Genomic DNA, 18,329 nt, shown 5'->3' with positions numbered 1-18,329 from the left:
GCCTGTGAAGCGACTCCCCTGCAGGTGGGGAGCCAGAGGGCTCAAACCAGGATCCTTACACTGGTCCTTGCGCTCTGAGCCACGTGCACTTAACCTGCTGTGCTATAGCCCAACTCCTGAGAAGATTTTTCTTTATTAGTGTTTTACAAAACTACAAAATAACACAGGTACAATTCCACACTGTTCCCACCACTAGAGTACTGTGTCCTCATTCCCCTCCAATGGAAACTGCAGTGATTCTCCCAAGGTCATAGATATGAGTTGACTATTATTTCTTTCTTTTTTATATATATTTGTGGGGAGCCACATGTGTCCTCAAGGTTGCTATTGGCATGACCACAGAGTCTTTGTTCACAGACTGGCCTTGCTTAAAAGTTAAGTTCCTGCTTCTTTACACCTTAGAGTCTTTGTTCACAGACAAGATAAGTTCCTGTCTCCCAATTCCACTTCCCCATGAATCACCCAGGACCTTCCAGATAAGGCTGATTACCATAACAACACACCACTTCAATCAACAGTCCCCAGCTGCTAACTCCCCCCTTGCCCCAGCCTTAAAAACAGCATCTTTGGTGCTAATAAACAGACTTGATCAGAATCTTGACTTGTCTCATTCCTCTCGCGTGTCTTGTCCCCTTCCCTCTCCCTTCTTTCCTTGTCCTCACTCCCTCTCCTAGGTTAACCCACGTTGGAGGTCCCATGAGACGGGACATATATTTAATTTATTTTCCCTTTTGTTGCCCTTGTTGTTTAACATTGTTGTGGTTATTGATGTCATTGCTGGTGGATAGGACAGAGAGAAATGGAGAGAGGAGGGGAAGACAGAGAGGGGTAGAGAAAGATAAGACACTTGTAGACCTGCTTCACTGCCTGTGAAGCAACTCCCCTGCAGGTGGGGAGATGGGGGCTCGAACCTGGATCCTTATGCTGGTCCTATTGCTTTGAGCCACGTGCACTTAACCTGCTGCGTCACCACCTGACTCCCTTGACTATTATTTCTATATCTATCTGGGGCTGGGTGGTGGTGAACTGGGTTAAGTACATATGTTACAATGCACAAGGGCCTGGGTTTGAGACACCTGCAAGGAGAAACCTTTGCGAGTGATGAAGCAGTATTGCAGGAGTCTCTCTATTACCACCTTCCCTCTCCATTTCTGGCTGTCTCTATCCAATATATAAAAATAACTATCTGTCTACTTACATTTTGCTCATTTTTTTCTACAGTTCTGTCTTCTCTTCCTTTTTAAGTCACACCTACGAGACCTATTACTACTTCCAAATGTTTTCTTTTTTTTTTTTTTTTTCCTTTTTTCCTCTTCTCTTTCTGGGTCCTGATGGAACCGGGTTTCAGAGCCCTGTAGTCATCTTGCCCTAACATGTCTCTGCCTTTGGGAGTATGGACCAAAATTCTTTTTGGGGTACAGAAGGTGGGAGTTCTGGCTTCTGTAATTGCCTCTCTGCTGGACATGGGCATTGGCATGTCAGTTTATACCCCCAGCCTATTTCTATCTTTCCCTAGTGGAGTAGGGCTCTGGAGAGGTGGGGTTCCCATTGAGTTCAGGATAGAATCATAACATTATCTGAAATTTGATGTCTAAAAGGCAGTAAGTTTTGAGGCAGGACAAAACATCTAGTAAATAGGAACCCGAAAGTAGAAATAGAGCAGGTGAGAATAGGGATTTTAGGGTGCCCAAAATCTATTTAAGGTATGTTTCTAGGGGCCCATGTCTTAATTAATTTTTTCTTGAGTTTGATAGTTAACATGGAAGTGGGCTAAAAATATTGTCTGGGAAGATGGTATCAGAGTTAAGAATGGGATTAGAAAGCTGAATTAGGACAAAGAGTAGCTCCCAAGCCTGAAGAAGATATATAAATACAATTAACTGTTTATCACATCAATTTGACCCAGGGTTCATGTATATTCATATTTAGCATAGGAGCCTGTATAATCTCCAAGACCCTGTCAGACTGAGCTGGCGTTCTATGGTCACAGCTGGAAACATTCTAGGTGCACTCATTTCAGGACCAGTCTTCCTCAAGTGGCAGAATAAAAGGATCCAGCCTCCCTTCGGGAGTGGGGTAGTCCCTACCATTGCTGCTTTATAGTGAAGCAAGGGTCCAGAGAAGCCCTTAAAAGGGCTTATGATGATGTTCCTGATGAAAGTGATAAGTGATGGTGGGAAGAGGAGTCTATTAGAGGTCTAGGCTCATCATATCTTTGGGGGAATACTAGGACTCCCTGACTTGGGCCCCAGGGAAAAGGATGGCAAGGTAGTGACCAAAAAGGCCATCATTAAGTGAGTCTGTGTTTTGCCCTTTTCCAGGGAGAAGATATTTTTATGTCATATGTCAGGCAAAAGGCTAAGTATAATAGAGCTCACCAAACTAACAAAAAACAAATTACTCCATCCATAAGTGGAGAGAATATATATATATATATATATGTATATATATATATATATATATATATATATATATATATATAGAGAGAGAGAGAGAGAGAGAGAGAGAATATTTATCAAAGAAGAGCTCCAGGGTGGTAGCGCACATGTTACAATGCACAAGAACCCAGGTTCGAGTCCCCAGTCCCCACCTGCAGGGGGAGAGCTGAGCTTCACAAGTGGTGAGGCAGTACTGCAGGTGTCTCTCTGTCTCTCAACCTACCTTCCCTTTCCCTCTTGATTTCTGACTGCCTCTATCCAATAAATAAATAAATAAGGATAATAAAAAAAAAATTAAAGAAGAGCACCAAAGGATCAACAGATATGTGTAAAAAAAAAAAAAAAAGGAATGCTTTAAGTCACTGGTTATCAGAGAAATGCAAAGAAAGACAACAGTGAGACAGTTGAGATGTCATTTCATTCCTGTGAGAATGTGTTATATCAGGATAGTAACGACAAATGTAAGAGAAGTTGCAGGAGTAAAAAGAATCCTCCTGCATTGCTGGTGGGAATGTGAATTGGCCCAACCGTTGTGGAGAGCAATCTGGAGAACTCCCAGCCTAATTTTTATTCTCTCTATATTAGGAATGGTAAGTATATTCCGTGTTGTAAATATGTGACTAAGTAGAGTGGAAATGCTGTCAGTTTGTGATAACCCCATAGTGAGCTGGCTTATTTTTACTTGAATAAAGTTCGACTTAATTATGAAAAAATGAACTGTCACGGGCAAAACCCTTCGTGGGTACCAAGCGAACTAGCTCCGCGCCCTTCGGGCCCCAAGGTCTAGGAAACCATTGAGCCCTGGTCCTCCCGCATTCCTAGAGCGGAGACGAAAGTGCTCAAGGGACTGGGGGTGGATAGCGAGGGTGGGGGCTGGCATTCCACCAAGTGGTAAGAGGGTGATGAGAGGTCTGGCTGCTCTTGCGAGTCTTTAGTGGGGTGAGTAGTAACTGTACTACGGGTTAGGGAGGCATCGCAATCATGGATGGAGCAACTGGTTGCAGGGCTGTGGGGGGGTGGAGGCGATGCCTAGACGCCACCTACAACAGGAATGGGGGCGGGGTGGGCGGTGTCAGTCTTGGGGCCTATCAGCGAGAAAACTGTGACTGGGTAACGGGACTAGACAGACTGTACTTTCAGTGATCATTTCTATAGTTTGTTACTAGGTAACAGGACCATCTTTCTGCTGTGTATTTTTCATCCACTGAAGGCACATTCAAATATGTATCAAAGGTAAGCGCTGGAAGCTAATACTTGAGTGGAAACTGAAGGAGGTGAAAAGACTTTTGTGACTTTTGGAGGCATGAACTTCCTAGGCAGGAGAAGTAAAGTACAGAGGCTCTAGAGTGGTTGCTCATTTGATGTATTCAAGGACTAGCAGGAAGACCAGGTTGGATGAAGCATAGAGAACAAAGGTGGAGTTTGTAGAGCATGGTATAGGAGAAACTGGGAGAAGGGGAGTGGAAGGAGGCTTGTAGAATAAATGGGAATAATTATATAAGATATTTGTTGTTGTTTAAACCAGGACACGGCTCAGCTCTGGTTTATGGTGGCGCTGGGGATTTAACCTGGGACCTTTGGTGCTTTAGAAATGAGTCTTTTTGCATAACCATTATACTATCATGCCAGCCCAGAAATTTGGTGACTTCTTAGTGTGAAAGGAATTTTTTGAGAAAAAAACTCAACAAAGAAAAAGCATGATCTGTCTAATTTATCGATAGGAACTCCTGATATGAATAAACAGTTAAAAGGCAAGGATGAGATCAAAGGAACATAAAAGGAGGCTGTTGTAAGTAATCTGGTAGGAGATAAGGTTATTTTGGACTAGTACTACTGGCTAGTAGTAGTCTGAGTAGAGAGCTGCTTTAAAGGTAGGATTTGGTATTGGCTTTGAAGTGGAATGAGATTAAGAGATAAAATAAAGATAAATCTAGGGTTTACAGAGATATTGAAGGAAAGATGCAAGGTTCAGCTTTGGGATATTATGTATAAATTATTTAACTATGTCTGTTCCCTATTTTGTACAATGAGTTTATTAATAATATCTTCCTATTCTTGTGTGAGAACTAAATCCATTAAAACATATTAAAAACATAGTGGAGCTAGTTTATTGTGCTGAAACATTAACATTTCAAGAAAGTTGAAGGGATCAAGAGTATTCTTGGAAGAAGGAATAAGATGTGGAAAGACCTAGGAGCAGGGAAGAATATTGTTAGTTTGAGCAACTAAAAATTCATTACATCATAAGAAAAATGTAAGCCATATTAAATATTTCAAATTTGATCCCTCAGAGTTCTGATGAGCCATTATGTGCAATATGCACAGAAGAGACATAGTCCTATTTCCTTTTTAGAAAGGGCACTCTTTCCGTGTGGAAAAATAGATTGCGTTAGAAAGCCCAGTTTCAGTAGTCTGGATACAAAAACACGGTGGCAAAGTGGATGAAAAGAATTGAGTGAACTTGAGAGATAGGCAATAATAATAGAATTGTAATGATCTGGGGCATGAGATATGAAAAAAGACTAGAAAGTGTTGGAGATAAGCCTACCTATCCAAACTCAACAATTGACTAGAAAGGCAGGAAGTGGGATTTTATTCGATTTTGCAAAATTGGATGCTATCCTGGCAGTCCTGCAAAAGGGCCATTCAGACTTGAGATCACAATGTAAAATATCCCTCCTCCAGTCCCCCAATATTTGGATACTTAGCAGGTTAACAGTTTTGTTTTAGTGGCACTTAGCAACTGGAAGGAAACTCTTTCCTTTCAAGGTTAGGGACCCATGTTCTGAAGCATGTAGTCTCATGTAGATGTGACCCCTCTGACATAGCTATCAGAGGGTCCTTATTAGCCTTCTAATCTGGGATTAAGCAGCTGGGGATGGGGGAGGCAAAGAATTATTTTTCAGAAACTGCAGTTTGATAAGCTCTTTGTACAAGCTAGCTGAGATCACGTTCTAACTGAGACATCTGAGCAGAAGATGACATATGTCTTTCTCTAACCTTTTATATTTTGAAAATGAAAGGGCTGGTTTATCAACATTGTGTTTGATAGTTTTAGTCACATCATAGGAATGAGCCACCATTAATTCAGCAGTCTGAATTAATATAATATAATATAATATATTATAGACCTATAATAGACAGGGTTCTCCAGAGAAGCGGAACCAGTAAGAGATAATAGCTAGGGCTGGGTGGTGGCATACCTGGTTGAGCGCACATGTTACAATATACAAGGACCCGGCTTCAAGCCCCCAGTCCCTACCTGCAGAGGGAAAGCTTTGAAAGTGGTGAAGCAGCACTTCAGGTGTCTCTGCCTCTCTTCCTCTCTATCTCCCCTTTCCCTCCTGATTTCTGACTGGCTCTATCCAATAAATAAATGAATATAATAAGATTTAAAAGAAATATATAGCCACAGAAAATAAACATAGACATATAAACACATAGATTTGTTGTAAGGAATAGGTTGGCTCACATAATTACAGAGACTGGCAAGTCCCCAGATAGAATTCCACAAGACAGAAACCAAAGAATGCCTATGTTTTAGTTCTATTTCAAGTCCAAATACCTGAGAACTGAGAGGCCTGATGGTGTCCTTACAGTTATAAAGCCAACAAGCTTGAGACCCAGAAAGAATTGATCCTCCCATTTGGAGTCTGCAATTAGGGAAAGCCAATATCCCAAGTGAAGGTGATTAGAGAAGGATAGTTCCATTACTTAGGGGGAAGATTTGACAATATCTAAATGAGAAGTATATTCCAGTGTCTAATCAATGAAAACAGGTGTTAGGCTCTCTTCATCTGATAAACTATAGTTTGTTTATGTGTTATTTGCGTTCAGATTTATGCAGACCTCAAATATATATGCTTTTAGGTAACTCAAGAGCAAATTTTACACAGTGCATTTTGCTGTCTTTTTAATCTATAACAGTATCTTTCTCACATCTTTTTTTGCTTTTATGAAGTTATTTCAGTCCATGCCTGTTGTAAGTAACTAGATTCTGGATTTATCTGAAAGTTTCTTTATATTCATGGAGAACATATTTAGTAAAAATACTAGAAAGTTTGGAAAGCATAAGATGAGTTGTCATAGAAAGTGAACTACCTGAGATGAAATTAGAGTGTACTATTAAAGGAAAGGTCTCACCCGAGTAATGAAGCTGAAGGGTTGACCTTCTACCTTCTGCATCCCTCAACGACCCTGGGTCCATGCTCCCAGAGGGATAGAGAATGGGAAAGCTATCAGGGGAGGGGGTGGGTTATGGGGATTGGGTGTTGGGAATTGTGTGGAGTTGTACCCCTCCTACCTTATGCTTTTGTTCACTAATCCTTTCTTAAATAAAAAATTAAAAAAAAAAAAAAAAAAGATGAGTTGTCGTAATGTTGATATTGGTTGGTTGGTTAGCTGGTTAACTGGCTTGATTAGTTCTACTTTCTCTTTTCTGATCAAAAGCAGATTCTTTGAGTTTATACAGATTTCCTTTCCCTCATTTGTGGTAAATCACTTGAGTAAATCACTTGTTTTTGTTTATAAATATGTTATCTCTGTTATGCTAACAGGAAGTCTTCTGCAAAGCAGAGTTTTTCATTTTTTACATGTTTCTTCTGGGAAATAGAAGTTTCAGGTAAGGAAAAAAGTCACTATTAGAAATGTGTAAACTCTGCAAAGGGATATTATTTCCTGTTGTTAGGATTATAATTACAACTCTTCTGCTTCTGTGATTCTTTTTTCAAAATTTTTTAAAAAATATTTATTTATTTATTCTTTTTTGTTGCCCTTGTTTTATTGTTGTAGTTATTATTGTTGTCATCATTGTTGAATAGGACAGAGAGAAATGGAGAGAGGAGGGGGAAGACAGAGAGGGGGAGAGAAAGATAGACACCTGCAGAACTGCTTCATTGTTGAATAGGACAGAGAGAAATGGAGAGAGGAGGGGAAGACAGACAAGGGGAGAGAAAGATAGACACCTGCATACCTGCTTCACCACTTGTGCTTCATTGTTGAATAGGACAGAGAGAAATGGAGAGAGGAGGGGAAGACAGAGAAAGGGAGAGAAAGATGGACACCTGCAGACCTGTTTCACCCCTTGTGGGGAGCCTGGGGCTCGAACCGCGATCCTTAGGCCAGTCCTTGCGCTTTGCGCCACCTGCGCTTAACCCGCTGCGCTACAGCCCGACTCCCGCTTCTGTGATTCTTGTTATTAAATTTGCAGGAGTATCCCTGGAATACAGTCAAAAGAACATTCTCCCAGACAGAGCTGTCTGGAGCTAGTGATGGCCGCAGCATTAGAAAAGGCTCACTCGCCAGCTCCTCTGAATCTAAAGAAGGAGGTGTTTCCGGTTGTGAGAGAGGATCCCACCTCACCTGGCCTACGAGGAATCAAGCTGCAAGGGAACAGCAAAGGCCTCAGACTGGAGTTGCTGTGCAAACAGTTCAGGCAGCTGCGCTATGAAGAGACTACAGGACCTCGGGGTGCATGGAATCAGCTCCAAGAGCTCTGCCGACTTTGGCTGCAGCCTGAGACCCACACCAAGGAGCAGATCTTAGAGCTGCTGGTGCTGGAGCAGTTCCTGACCATCCTCCCTGGAGAGCTACAGGCACGGGTGCGGGAGCATCACCCAGCAAGTGGGGAGGAAGTGGTTGTTATGCTGGAAGATTTGCAGTCAAAACTGGGAGAAACAGAACAACAGGTGATAAGGGGTAGATGTGCTCTTTTGCAGAAAAATAGAAGTTGAGGCCTCTAGCCAGAAATGCATAGACAGAAGAGAATTGCTAGTCTATTCTAGCTAGCTAGTTGATCACTGCTATAGGTCTTAGCCCAACCTGACCTATTCTATGCTGGGAGGAAGCAGAATGCATCCCAGAGTCCCCCAGCTTTCTTATTTGCTTCTCTGGAGTTTCTCTTCTCTATCTTTTTTAAACTTATTTATTTTTAAAAGAGACAGGGAGAACCTGAGAGGGAATGGGGAAATAGAAATGGAGAAAGAGACACACCTGCAGCACTACTCCACCCCTAGTGAAGCTTTCCCCCTTGCAGGTGGGGACTAGAGACTCAAACACAGTTCCTTGAACATTCTAGCATCAACACTGTACTAAGTATACCACTGCCCAGCCCCTTCTCTTTCTATCTTAACCTTTTTTTTTTCCTGAACAGCAAATTCCTTCTAAACCCTCATACTAATACTTATTTGTCCCTGCATATATTTTATTCTCTCTAGGACCCAGACCAAAAAAAGAAGCAGAAACTGCATGTAGAGGACTCAGTCCCCGAAAAAGCAGCACAGCCCCCACAGGCCCTGCAAAAGTATGAAATTGCAAGGCCTGAGAAAGAAGAGGAAGGTAAGAAATGATAGTCATCTACCCACTGCCACAATCAGAATATAGAAGCCTTGAACATTTCTCTGTATCTTTTCCTTGATATTTTAACTAAAATCAAAGTCTTACACACACACACACACACACACACACACACACACCACTACCACCTTCCTCTCCTTCACCAGAGCACTGATCAGCTCTGGCTTATGATGGTGTCAGGGACTGAACCAGGATTGCAGCCTCAGCCTCAGAGCCTCAGGTATGAAAAAGCTTTTGTAAGCCATTATGCTATCTTCTCGCCCGAAGCCCTTTACACTTCTTTTTTCTTTCTGCTAGTGGAAAATTAAGAAAGGGACAGCGGTTTCTAACCCAAGACAAAGAATCCTAGCTACACTATTTTTTTTTTTCATGTCTCTATCAAAGATTATAAATGGGGATGGGGAGATACTGGGTGATAGAGCACAGGACTTGCATGTGTGAAGTCTCAGGTTCAAACCCTTGTACTAGAGACACCATAACTGAGTGATGATCTAATCTGTTCTGTCTTTCTCTATAGTAGTAAATAAATAAATATTTGCAGCTAGAGAGGAAGCAATAAAAAAGAGGGTCTTCCCTTTTCTAAATAGTCTTGTAGAAGTAAATTTTGTAGCATAATCAGTTATAGGTATATATTTTACATTTAGAAAGTAAATGTACAGTTGTCTGGGAGGTGGTACAGTGGATAAAGTGTTGGACTCTCACACATGAGGTGCTGAGTTTGATTCCTAACAGCATATATAGCAGAGTGACATCTGGTTCTTTCTCTCTCTCTCCTCCTACTCCTCTCATTAATAAATAAATAAAATATATTTTAACAGAAAGTAAGTATATGTACAGACTATTCCTTATCCTCTAAATCTTACTCATATTCTCCAAGTCTGTTGAAAATGTTATTTTATATTCAATATAAAATAATAGTAAGATTGTTTTTTGGTTTCCTAGACACCTTTTCCCCCAACTCCCTTTATTAATTACTGCTGAAAAAGAATCACTCCTCTTGTATTCCCTCATTCACTATTCATTCTTTGCACAGGGCTTTTATACACAGTACACTCTTTACCGTGTTTTGACAATCACACACATGCACACACAGTATCACACATATATCTTTACGTTTTCTTGTGTCTCCTCACCAATTTCACCTTTGATTTTACTTTCTATACTTTTTCTATTTTCTCATTTTTAACTATCCAATAACTTTATTATTTAGTTTAATTAAGAGAGAGAAATCAGTACACCACTTTGCCGTTTTTTTTTTAATGTAGTACTTGGAATAAACTGAGGGCCTAATACATACACTATAATGCCAAGCAACTTCCCAAAGCACCACTCAACCATTCATGGAGTTCCCCTTTGTGCTTTCCATGGTGATCCTGGGGGTTGCTAGGGCTTGCTTGACACCTTACACAATGTACTCTACTGATAGCCACCTTCCCTGTCCCAAGTACCTTTATCTTGTTCACACTGAGTAACCTTCATTTTTTTCATTAATGGTGCTACTTGGGTTCTTCCTTTTCTGTTTTCAAATTTGCTTCTCCTTTCACTCATTCTGACTTCGCACCCCCATTCATGTAGTTGACCTACAGAGATATCCTATCTATCCTTCCTTCTCACCTTTCTGCCTGAATGTCTGAACTTAGATTTTATTCAACAAATACTGTTTATTGTCTCCTATGTAGAGAAAACAAACTCTTCTGTACATGCACTTACAATCTCTTGGAACATTAAGGGCAGGAGGAAGAATAATATGTGAACAAATAAGTCCAGCGCTGGTATAACAAACCTGTTGAACCAAGCACAAAGGCTTAGATGCTTTTGTGAACTTCATGTTACTTTCAAGGACTTGTTATCCAATGGACTTATTTGTGAGTCTACTAAGCCCAAAGAGTTTTTGGTTTTTAACTATTTTTTAATATTTTATGTACTTATTTTTAATGAAAGAAAGAAAGAGAGAGACCAGAGCACTGCTCAGCTCTGGCTTATGATGGTGCTAGGGATTGAAACTAGGACCTCAGAACCTCAGGCATGAAATTTTTTTTGCATAACCATTATGCTGTCTTCCCAGCCCGAGCCCAAAGGGTTTTAATTACCTTTCTAAGATTGCATAGATAGTCAATGGCAAAATTGGCAATGATATCTACATTTCTTAACTTCCAGTTAAAATTCTTTTTTTTATAACACCCCCAATCCTCAAATAACCTAGTATTCTGCTTTCCTGCATGACAAATCATTTTCAAGAACATATAACTATGCCATTTATTAATTTAAATTAAATGAGGTATTTATTTTAAATAAAAGATTCAGACCTGTTCCTGCTCACCAGTATAAAACTGTTTCTAGTCTCAGTTGGCTTTATGAGAGATGAATCCTATTTGCTAGATGAATTTTAATATGCAAGTCAGAAAATATCCTACTATAACATATAGATATGCCCTTTAAAAGACAGTTGGCTTGCTTGCTTACTTGTGTATGTGTGTGTCACATGATAAAATTCAAACTGTTTAAAATAAGTGATCTCCTGCCACACTCCCCCATTCTTTACCAAAGTCAGCCACTGCTAAAAATGTCTTACATGGGAGTCCGGTGGTAGTGCAGCCAGTTAAGCGCACGTGGCGCAAAGTGCAAGTACTGGTGTAAGAATCCCAGTTCAAGCCCCCGGCTCTCTACCTACAGGGAAGTCACTTCACAGGCGGTGAATTAGGTCTGCAGGTGTCTATCTTTCTCTCCCCCTCTCTGTCTTCCCCTCCTCTTTCCATTCCTCTCTGTCCTATCTAACAAGAACAACATCAACAACAACAATGAAAAACAAGGGCAACAAAAAGGGAAAATAAATAAGTATAAGAAAAACAAAAAAAATGTCTTACATATTATTTTATATATGTTTTGTACAAGCCAAAGCATCTGGCAACATTTCCACTTTGTATACATGGGCTGATATAAATGTTTTTTCTTAAATACATATTCTTTCTACACACACACACACACACACACAATGAAAAGGAATGTAACTAGTGTAATGTCTAATGTTTCAGGTGAGGAGGCAAGGATTGATAATGGAAAGCTGGTTGCAGAGACAGCTTCTGATAGAGGGGTGGAGTCATCTGGGAAGGTATCCAAACCCATAAAGGCTCATTGTGAGGACTCTAACTTGGAAAGGCAGCAGACCAAGCCCAAGGAGAAGAATTACTATAAGTGCTCAGAATGTGGGGAGGAATTCGTTCAGCACTCAGATCTGGTAAAGCATGAAGATGTACACACAGGGCAAAAGCTCTGTGAATCCCAAATTGGTCAGAATTCTTGTCATACTGGACATAAAAAAATCTGCTCTGGAGAAAAAGGTCATAAGTGTCAAGAGTGTGGAAAAGCCTTTCAGAGAAGTTCACACCTTGTCAGACATCAGAAAATTCATCTTGGTGAGAAGCCTTATCAGTGCAAGGAATGTGGAAAAGTCTTTAGCCAGAATGCTGGCCTCTTAGAACATCTCAGAATTCATACTGGAGAGAAACCTTATCTGTGTATTCACTGTGGAAAGAACTTTCGGCGCAGCTCTCACCTCAATAGACATCAGAGAATTCACAGTCAAGAGGAGCCCTGTGAATGCAAGGATTGTGGAAAAACTTTTAGTCAGGCCCTCCTCCTCACCCACCACCAGAGAATCCACAGTCATTCCAAAAGCCACCTATGTAATGAATGTGGGAAGTCCTTCAGTTTGACCTCAGACCTTATTCGACATCACAGGATTCACACTGGAGAAAAACCTTTCAAGTGTAGTATATGCCAGAAAGCCTTCCGACTGAACTCACACCTATCTCAGCATGTAAGAATACACAATGAAGAAAAATCCTATGAGTGTAATATATGTGGAGAAGCCTTCAGGCAAAGGTCGGGTTTGTTTCAACATCAAAGATATCACCACAAAGATAAACTGGCTTAAAGTGTCTATTTCTTATGGTACATCAGAGATAGTGCGTTAGCCAACAATCATCATTTTAAGAAAAGTCACAACTCTTGCATGAAAGAACTCTTGAGGGCCACACTGCTTGCTGTCTACCTTCATCCTCTCTTCTTTGTTTTCCTTGAAGTCAGTCTGAACCACAGTCATTTGGCCCTAGATGTGACTGTAGAATGAAAGGTAAGCACCATTCTTTCCTGCGTATTGAAAGCCTTTAACATGGCAAATACATGGTATCTAGCTCCAGGTAGCTTTGGAAATAGCATCGAATCAAATATTTGTAGCTTTAGAGGGTTAACCAAAATGAGAGCTGGTTATTTTAGTATGCGCTATAGCAACAGACTCCTATACCATAAAACTCAGGATATTTAGAAACATGCCACACTAATGCCCAGGATCCCTTTCTGGTAATATCACCTATCTCCTTTCACTCCCAGTCAGCATAAGTGTTTTGGAAAGCAAAGATGATCTATTTTTTACACCCCCCATCTTTGCACAGTACTGCTTTAATTCGGCTTAGAATTCAAGATTTTATTCAGATTGTGGAAGAGACTTCTAGTCATTAGGGTGAACTGTGCTTAGTTTATACAAGTGGCAATGGTCTGTTTTGGTAACTCTAATACTCCAGTGCCATGTAGTGACTGCTGCACACACCTGTTCAGTAAATGTCTGGAAGATTGAAATTAGACTTTTCCTCTGTAACACTAATGATGTGATTTGTAACTGTTGCTTCTTTGGGAAGTCTTTAAAAATAAAGTTATCTTGAAGGAAATTGTGATTTTTATGCTGTAAATACCAAAAGGTCATGATATTGATTTTAAATATTAAATATAATATTTAGTTAAATGTAAATAAAATAGTAAATGTAATTAAGTCTGCTGATGGATATGTTATAAGAATAATAAAATTTAAAAAGATTACCATTATGGCACAGTTGGTGAATGTTTATATTTTGCTAAGGATTTAGTTCATTTGTGTGTTTTCTTCTGCCCTTATGATTACATCAAATTTGACACCAGGAATTTTTTCCCCCAGTATTCTGAGATCTGAGCTTAACTCGGTACCTAACCATTTAGCTCCCAAGTCATAATTTCATATAATTGACTATGATACTGAAGAGGGAAAGAGAATAGAATGTCTTCCTTATTCTTGCTAAAGAATAATAACAATCCACAGTGGATGAGCAGCAGGAGGGTCAGGGGTCTTGAAGGCAACCTCCCCGGTGGGTCAGGAGTCGGCGCGAGGGAGAACAGATAGACACCACACTCTATTGGAGGGTGAACCTGGACTCATTTTAATAGTTAAACTGCTTTAGCTTTTATACTTTTTTCAGGTTACATTTAGGTTGCCTAAACAACCAGCTTAGTCTTGTGGCTTTGGCAGGCTACATGTTACTCCCCTATAACTGTAAAGAATGGTACAATATTTAATATCACCCTGTTCTCAGGGGAGGTCATACCCAGAATTGTTTTTGACTTTTGCAGAGGGCTATTTCTATCATTAATCTTCTATGGGGGGCATACAGATCTTTGCCTAGTCGTGGACCACTGCTCATCTAGGTCTGGTACAGTTTAACTATTAATCTTTCTTTGTTTCAATATGTCAACTTGTACCAGGGAGGCCTCAATCTCTGCATTCTTTCTTTGAGGGGCAGGTCATAACATGACTTGTTTTGTCCGTCCTCTTATGTTGACCCACCTTCCCCACTTTCATAATGTAACTTTCAAATATGCCCCTGTGTAAGGGAGAGGGGGTGCTTCTGACTATCCATTCCCACCAGGCACTGCCAAAGCACTATTAATCAATTGTGACAGTATAATTATTTGTAGCAATAACGGGGGGGAGAATGCGTCGACCCATTCTTGTCCTCCTGCCCAGCTTCCTTGAATTCTGAATGCAGGTCCAGAGGAGATGACCATGTCAGGCTCCCTGACGTTCGTGATGGGGCGACGCAAGAGGATTCAAAGTTTAAAGAACAGTGCACCATTAAATATCTGAAAAATGTTTCCGGACATTCTTCACGGCAGTTCTGTACTGCATGTACACATACATTATACAAATATACACATTTGTTGTTCTTTTGACAATTTGATATGTATAAAAATGGATGTTTTTTTTTTAAATTTTTACTATCAAAGTTAAACATCTTTCCATACTTTAATTGGTCATTTATAACCCTGATTTTGTGAATAGTCATGTTCATTTTTACTCAAATTTCTGTTCAATTCTCCTTGCATTCTTAAGCAAGTACCTTTCAAAATTAAAGAGAAGACTGGTGAAATAGCTCACTTGGACAGTGCGTTACTTTGGCATGGGTATGACCCAGGTTCAAGTCGTGCTTCCACTGCACTGAAAGAGGTGTTGATGTTGTGGCCTCTTTCACTCTTTCTCTGTGCATCTATTCAAAATAAATAAACAAGTAAGTAAAGAAATAAAATTCAAAGCGGGCAGCCAGGGAGATAGCTCACCCATAAAGTACACATTTTACCATGTGCAAGAACCTAACTTCTAGCCCCTGGCCACCACATGGGAGGATTACACAAAGAGGAAACTTCACAAGTGGTGGCGTAAAGCTGGGTGTCTCTCCTCTCAGCCTCTTTGACCCTCTGTCTCTCACCATCTATTTAGAAAAAGAGAAAAAATAGGGGTGACGGGAGGTAGCGGGTTAAGCGCACGTGGCGCAAAGTGCAAGGACCAGCATAGGGATCGGGGTTCCTGCAGGTGGTAGAGAAGGCCTGCAGGTGTTTATCTTTCTCTCCCCCTCCCTGTCTTCCCATCCTCTCTCGATTTCTCTCTGTCCTGTCCAGCAACAAACAGCATCAACAACAATAATAACCACAATAAGGGCAAAAAAAAGGGGGGATGGCCTCCAGGATCAGTGAATTCATGGTGCAGGCACTGAGCTCCAGCAATAACCCGGGAGGCAAAAAAAGAAAAGAAAAAGAGAAAAAATGATCTCCCAAGAACAACGGAATTACTCAGGTGCAGAGTCCCACCAAAGCTGAGGTAGCAAAAAATTTTTTAAATGAGGGAACCATAAAAGTTTAAGTGTTCACACCACTTGACAAGTCAATTTCAACATACTATCTACAGTAGTAATAACCATGTAAAAGAATGAGAATAGGATCTTGCTACCATATTAGTACCATTACTAGCACAACAGATTGTCATGCCGTAGTTTGGTTTTAGAGAATAAGCTAGAATAAACACATCTCCGAGTTATTCTAACTGAAGAAAACTAACGTGCACATTATACTGTGACTCTGTTGGAACCAAACACATGAAACTCCATTTTGTGAAAAAACAAATACCACCTACACTTTCCAATTTGTACTTAACCACTGTGAATGCTGACTTTGTTATAACCTTTAACTATTAAATAATGATTCACTGGGAGTCGGGTGATAGAGCAGCAGGTTAAGCGCATGTGGTGCAAAGCACAAGGACCAGCGTAAGGATCTAGTTGGAGCCCCCGGCTCCCCACCTGCAGGGGAGTCGCTTCACAAGCAGTGAAGCAGGTCTGCAGGTGTCTATCTTTCTTTCCCCCTCTCTGTCTTCCCCTCTTCTCTCCATTTCTCTCTGTCTTGTCCAACAACAACATAATAACTACAACAATAAAACAAGGGCAATAAAAGGGAATAAATCATTAAATAAAAATAATGAATAATGATCACCAGCCAGCTCACACACAGAAGTTACATATAGCTGCTGCTATTCTATGGAGTTGTATTGCCTCGCCTATACCGTAGACTTTACAGTATCTAGTCTCTGTTTCCTTCAAGAATTTTCAGAATCAAACTATCATTATATATCTTTGTTACAATGAATACTTCTTTTGGCAAAAATACTCTGTATGGTAGTGATTTCACCTTCTTCACCCTATCTTGGATGGAGCTTGAAGGAACCGTATGAAGTGAGATTAAGTCAGAAACAAAAGGATGACTATGGGATGATCTCACTCATAGAAGTTCAAAAACAGGAAGAGGGGGAAATACTAAGCAGCAGTCAGACTGGAGTTGGTGTACTGCATCTGAGTAAAAGACTCTGGGGTGGTGGGGGGAGGGTTCAGGTCCTGGAACATGATGGCAGAGGAGGACCTAGTGGGGGTTGAACTGTCATGTGGAAAACTGGGCAGTGTTGCGCATGTACAAACATATTGGATTTTACTGTCTTTCAGCTGTAACCATTAATCCCCCAATAAGGAAATTTTTTAAAAGAAAATAAATAAATAATGATTCACTTACAAAGGAATGATGTTTGATTAAGAATTCAGGAGCTTGTCTCATAAAAAGAAGCATTAACTCAATAAAAAAATTTGAAGAAGGAGGAAGAGGAGAATGTGGTGATAATGATGGTGGTGAATGGAATTCCAGGTGGAAGCTAATATATTAATTGTGGAACTGAACCCACCCCTGAGGATGGGATGACATTGACCAGACCACTATGTATCAAAATTTAAGATTGAGCTGACTATACTGTTCTGTGCATAGTTCTCTTCCTTTTGCACTTTTGTCTCATCCTTATGCTTCCTTATGTTTACAAATGTTTAACTGAAACTGTATGGTAAGAATTTATAATAAGCGCAGCCGGTTAAGTGCACATGGCACAAAGCATAAGGACCAGCATAATTAGGGATCCCGGTTGGAGCCCCCAGCTCTCCACCTGCAGTGGAGTTGCTTCACAATCGGAGAAGCAGATCTGCAGGTGTCTATCTTTCTCTTCCCCTCTCTGTCTTCCCCTCCTCTCTCCATTTCTCTCTGTCCTATCCAACAACAACATCAATAATAGCCACAACAATTTTAAAAATAAAGAATTTATAGTAACTCAGAAAAATCAGCATGGCCTGCTGAATAAACAAACCCACATGCACCAGTCATTGTGCATCAGATTCTGAAATATTCTCACCTCATCTCTGTCTCAAACTCTCCCTAACTCCAACTGTCTGCTCCTTACCTTTAAAAAACCTAATTCCTGAGCTCGAGGGGGATGGAGGATGTGTGGCAGGGGTGGAGAATGCAGTTGTGAGTCGGCCTTCTTTGGCTATTAGCACCTGGTTAACCTATTTTCCACTAATCTTATCTCTTGAATACTGTCTTTCAGGTGGCAAGCAACTGAACTTTACAATGCAAATTGATGGGGTCTACAGTCAACAATATTTATACACTTTTCCCATATTTGGAAGCTACTCTCTTCCTTGATCCAGCTTTCTAGCCCTTTTTCCAAGAAATGACATCATCATCTCCCCAGACAATAACTTATGTCCACCTGCATATCAGATGCCAGGATCAGGCAAAAACTAATAAAGTCATGGGGCCTTTTGGAATATACCTAAAATAGACCTAACTAGCTATTTCCAAAATGGAGACCCCAAATCTTCATCTGCAATATTCCAGCCTTTAGGTTCATGATGAGTCAACAATTTGTTCTGCTTTATGTATTAACTCTTTTTTAGCCACCAAGTTCCAGATAATGCCAACCGGACTTCCCTGGGCAGACAATCCCACCAATATGTCCTGGAGCCCCAATTCCCCAGAGCCCCGTCCCACTAGGAAAAGAGAGAGACAGGCTGGGAGTATGGATTGACC

The 18,329-nt window shown here is 40.5% G+C and overlaps 1 protein-coding gene across 3 annotated transcripts; it reads left to right on the top strand.

The window, feature by feature from the left end:
- Positions 1-3,309: 3,309 nt before the first annotated feature.
- On the top strand, positions 3,310-13,670 carry ZSCAN26 (zinc finger and SCAN domain containing 26). Of its 3 annotated transcripts, XM_060189228.1 has the most exons (5): positions 3,310-3,377; positions 3,594-3,671; positions 7,648-8,125; positions 8,654-8,774; positions 11,825-13,670. In XM_060189228.1, the coding sequence occupies exons 2-5, from the start codon at positions 3,661-3,663 to the stop codon at positions 12,724-12,726; spliced, it is 1,512 nt and encodes a 503-aa protein (XP_060045211.1). In that variant the 5' UTR covers positions 3,310-3,377; positions 3,594-3,660; the 3' UTR covers positions 12,727-13,670. The 3 variants fall into 3 exon arrangements, with proteins under 3 accessions (XP_060045211.1, XP_007538434.1, XP_060045209.1); XM_007538372.3 differs by lacking the exon at positions 3,594-3,671 and having other exon boundaries at positions 3,312-3,377; XM_060189226.1 differs by lacking the exon at positions 3,310-3,377 and having other exon boundaries at positions 3,532-3,671.
- The last annotated feature ends 4,659 nt before the right edge of the window (positions 13,671-18,329 follow it).

This window comes from Erinaceus europaeus, chromosome 4 (assembly GCF_950295315.1).
Source record: "Erinaceus europaeus chromosome 4, mEriEur2.1, whole genome shotgun sequence".
Lineage (NCBI taxonomy): Eukaryota > Metazoa > Chordata > Mammalia > Eulipotyphla > Erinaceidae > Erinaceus > Erinaceus europaeus.
The sequence above is the reverse complement of the archived record's forward strand: the minus strand, read 5'-3'. Positions and strand labels throughout refer to the sequence as shown.